This window comes from Meleagris gallopavo, chromosome 8 (genome assembly GCF_905368555.1).
Source record: "Meleagris gallopavo chromosome 8, MGAL_WU_HG_1.1, whole genome shotgun sequence".
NCBI classification, from domain to species: Eukaryota; Metazoa; Chordata; class Aves; order Galliformes; family Phasianidae; genus Meleagris; species Meleagris gallopavo.
The window spans coordinates 15571775-15576267 of NC_139411.1; the positions used below are offsets into that span (position 1 = coordinate 15571775).

At 40.3% G+C, this 4493-nt stretch overlaps 1 protein-coding gene across 2 annotated transcripts in view; it reads left to right on the plus strand.

Moving 5' to 3' along the window:
• Positions 1-2008, plus strand: part of PPP3CB (protein phosphatase 3 catalytic subunit beta) — a 45580-nt gene extending 43572 nt beyond the window's left edge. For both annotated transcript variants that reach the window (XM_085229920.1, XM_085229921.1), the window contains one exon: positions 334-2008. In XM_085229920.1, the coding sequence (XP_085086046.1) occupies positions 334-512 (179 nt within the window). In that variant the 3' untranslated portion in view covers positions 513-2008. The remainder of the gene's footprint in view (positions 1-333) is intronic.
• Positions 2009-4493: the final 2485 nt, after the last annotated feature.

Consider the following 4493-nt stretch of genomic DNA (forward strand, 5'->3'; position numbering starts at 1 on the left):
AGGGATGTTAAGCTGAGCTCGGCAGCAGGAGCAAAGGGTGTTCAGAGCCGGCCACCCCAGAGATGTGCAGAAGCAATCAAGTGGGCTTAAGCACCTTGATTCCTCCTTGCCGAATATTTGCCATACTCTGTGCCTTTTGTTATAAACTCAGCTCACGATAGCCATTGAGTGTATCAGGAGAGCAACTTAGAGCAGCTTTTACTAGTACAGATACAGAGCCATACATTTACGTGGCTGATTGCCTACCTATGTTTAAGCATCATTTATTAGTAAAAGTATATGCTTTCGACTTCTTTTTCCATTACTGACATATCAAATTTGCATTTTGTTAAGCAATACGAGGATTCTCTCCGCAACATAAAATCTGCAGTTTTGAAGAAGCAAAAGGTTTGGATAGGATCAATGAGAGAATGCCACCAAGAAAAGATGCTCTTCAGCAAGATGGTATTAATACTATAAACACAACAAATGCCAATGGAAACAATGGAACTGGCAACAACAATGCACAGTGACCACGTCAACTTCTGGTTTACTCACTTATGTCTTGCCTGAGAATTCCTAGATTACTGCTTTTTGATGTGACGACAGATGAAATAGCCAGGGGGGTCAGCGAGGTGACTACTTATCAGGAGGTGGAGCACCATCTGCCTGACCCTGCTGAAGAACAGCATCGTGCTTTGAGACATCAGCCCCTCTCTTCACGCGGTGACCGACCTCCTGGGAGCATCCTTTGTGTATTCAGGCTGCTGCATCTGCAGAAGAGCTGGGAGGAAGGAAGCGGGCTGTTATCACTAAAGCACCCCTAGACTAGCGTCTTATGCTTGTTGTTGTCAACACTTTACGTTTACAAATGGAATTTTCTTTCAGTAGAGGTAGCTTGTTTGTTCGTTTGTTTTTTAAATCAGACTTTCAGATGCGACCCTAAGAGCTAACTATTTATTAATGGACATCGGTTTCATGAATTGTCTTTAAAACAATAGATTAGAATGGTCTTAAAATTTCTGAGGCTGCAAAAAAAAACTGTATTTTAAATAGAAAAAATGCCAAAAAAAAATCTCAGTTGGTCATTCTGTAAAAAGCTGACCTCAGGTTTACTCCTTAGATGTTGCTAATTCTATATTGTATTCACTGTATTTTTTAGTTACAGCTTATTGGAAGATTTCTATGTAGGAATGTTTATTACTTGAACACAGATTTTAAAAAATATTTAATTTAGAAACATTTTTGCCCAGCTTTTTCAAGACTCTCCCCCACCTTGAACTTTAAATAAAAAAAAAAAATTATATATACTAATTTTAAAAGTAAGAAAAATATGGGAGTGTTAATTTTAAGGTACTTTTAATTGAACTTTGTACATTGTTTAAGTAAATTTTGATTCATATCAAGTCTGTAAAGCTTGGCATTGTATTTTGTGTATGCATGTTTTCATTTTGCAAATACTTAATATATAGACCTATGCTGTACATCTATAGGTTACGTAGATGTTATGAGTACTTTTAGTTTATCGTGAGTACTGCGGTTGCATAAGTAGCTAGTAATCACTGGGCTGAATAGCTGCAAGCTTGTCATTATTTTTTAAGCTGTAAAGGAAACTGAAACTGTATCGGACATAGGTTTTGTTCTAGGCGAAGCAGCGCGTAATCAATTGCTCTGTTCAACTGCTAAGGCATTAGTGAAAGTGTAAACTCGAGACTGCATGTATTTTGATATCTACAGGACTGCTTGGTTAAAATAAAAATTGAAGCCCCGTGCTAATTTGTTCACAAATAATGGACTGTACTGATTGCCACTGTACTTTGTTAATATTTTGACATTTGCTACGTGTCCTTCTCATCCCCTGGAACACAACTTGAAACTTATGTCACGAGAGTTCATCTCTTTTTGTTTGCCATGAAGTACGATCTGTACATACCCCGTCTGAGTTGGAATTTTATGCATGTTCTGAACTATTCAAGTATTTTATAAACAGTAGCACACAATAAATTTTGTGCATGGGCTGCGGCTCCTATCATTGTGTATTGGTTTTATTTGGCATACTGAGGTCTCATCTGACCCTGAAAATTGGTTAGAAATGCTCTTCCAAATCTAAGCTATTGAAAGAATAGCCAACGAGGTGAGATTTAGCTTGCGGAGAAACCATTTAACATAAATACTATTCTATTTCATTTTTTTAATCGTTATTTCTCATGTATTGAATATCTGAGCATCTTCTGTCTGCCAGTTTCCATTGCTGGGTAGTGCAGCCATGAGGTTGGCCATGTCCCACATGTGTCAGTTTGAGCTGAGGGTTATGATGCTGGTGGAGCCTTGGGCTGCACTGTGGGGGTGGGATGGGGCTGTTTTGACAGTCAAGGCAGGTATCTGACTTAAAACTCTTAGGAGTTTTAGTGTGTTCTCTGTAAGTAGGACAAGCTGCTGAGCGAGATGAGAACGCAACCGATGTGACACTAATGGAGTTTTAATGTTTGCTTTTACTTTATTGCAGATGCGTTGTAACTGGAAACTGTTCTCAAAGTCTATGCGCAGAAGTTCAAGATAACAAATGGTAAGTTGGTTTTTTTGTGAAACCCTCCCGTAGTCGTGAGCTGTGCGGTCTGTGTGCAGTGTGTCAGAGCAGAACATCCACGTGGTGGTGCAGTACAGCCCAGGTCTTATATTGTGATGGGACCTTCCTCCTTGTAAGCACCAACAGCATTTCCCAAGACCGCATATTCATGGTTTGATACTGCAGTCTTCATTCTCAGTGTTCTGACTAGCTCGAATTGTATGCACAGAGAAAATACAAATCTTTGTGAGAAAAGGCCTTGCTGTATGGGAGAGAACTGGCTCTCATCTGGCAGGCATTGCTGTGCCACAGCTCTGCTCACCTCCCTGAGGATCCCCTCCCAGCTGTTGTCAATAGCAGTGTTTGCCAGATATGAGGGCAGAAGTGCAGTAAATGTTATTGTCAGGTTATTGTCAAGCCGTATTTGTCCTACAGTGTACATTCTGTCAGCCTTTAAGCGAGTAGTCAGGTAAAAGAATTGTGCCTGTGAGCTTTCTCTGTTTAGAAAGTAATCCCTCCTTGTTTGCTGCTGTTTCTGAAAGGTAGAGTCTGGAGCTGTCTCTAATTCTTGCATTGTTGAAAAGGAAAAAAAGGTATCCTGCCTCTCAGAAAACTGTAAGTTACTTCGCTTTGTTTTCCACTCCCAGGATTTTAAGTGGGAGGAAGGTTCTGCGTGTCGTTAGCATTAGTCTGTTCTGGGTGGGGAGGGGCAAATGTTTGGCAATAGCTCTGCCAGCCCGCGGATGCAACAGCAAAGCAAAGAGCTGCGGGTGCTGCAGTGCTGCTGTCTGCAGGGAGAAGGGTTGGGAGTTGTTGGGGGTGGGGAAGTGTTCTGGCTGTTCTGAGAAATGTGAATGCATTTTAGCGAATCTGAAAAGCAGGCCTGAAAGTACAGAACGTGTTTGAGGATGGTTTTTTGGCGTCTCCTGTTCCATAGAGCTTTGTGTTGCCGAGACACTTGGCTGCCACCTGGTGAGCTGAGCCGGGAAGGCAGCCCAGTTTGCATTGCTCACATTCAGTTCAGTGGCAAACATAATGCTGAATGTTTAATAGAAGTGAAAATACTTGAGGGCTTTTTGCATGGCGGATTTTTTTTATCTGTTACTGTTTTGCAAATACTTCTATGTACGTGTGTACAATGAAAGATTTGCCATATAAGAATGGACTCTACCAGCTGCCGCTGTTTTTGTTTGAGGAGTAAGAGAAATAGAGCTTTGCTTTTTTAGTGAGGGGCCTATATAGGATATTCATTAGTTAAAGCATTGCTTAGAAATGTTAGGAAACTCATCGCTAGCTGCTGGACTTCTTGCTTCTGTTAAATTTATGGCTGGGGACAGATACAGTGTGATTTTCTATAAAAACAAATGCACTGCTCAAAGCTGGTTTTCTGTTTTCCTTAATCCTATGAAACCATTGCTGCATCATTTGTATTGTGTGTGTCACTGTCACTTTCAGCTTGGATTAACGCATGTTCTGTAGTGTTAGCGTTTGCTTACGGCAAATTACTGAACACTGAAAGAACAATATAACCCACTTTTTTACAAGGCAGTACTTCAAAATTAGATTTGAAATTTTGCCCTTTCTATTGCTGCCTTAAGCACAATGCTAACTACCTGCTAATCATAACGAATTTGAGAACTTAAATAGAGAAGGTACAGTCATCTTCTGCCAAGGTGTTAAACTGTACAGTGTGACTTAAAATGAGTACTTGATGCTTTTTTCAGCATTAGGAGGGGAAGACAGAAAAGAGTTCTTATTAGAGAACCTACCTGGGGCTTTAGAAAATGCTTTCCATTGCTTGAGGCTTTTTTTTTTTTTTTTTTGTCATCTGCAGTTAGCTCTGTCGTTAAGTTTAGAGATTTCAAGAAAGTAATTATGCAGGAGTTTGTAAGAGGGGAGGTGCTTTTGTCTGGGTAAAAAAAAAACAAAAAACCCTAAGGCTTAGGGC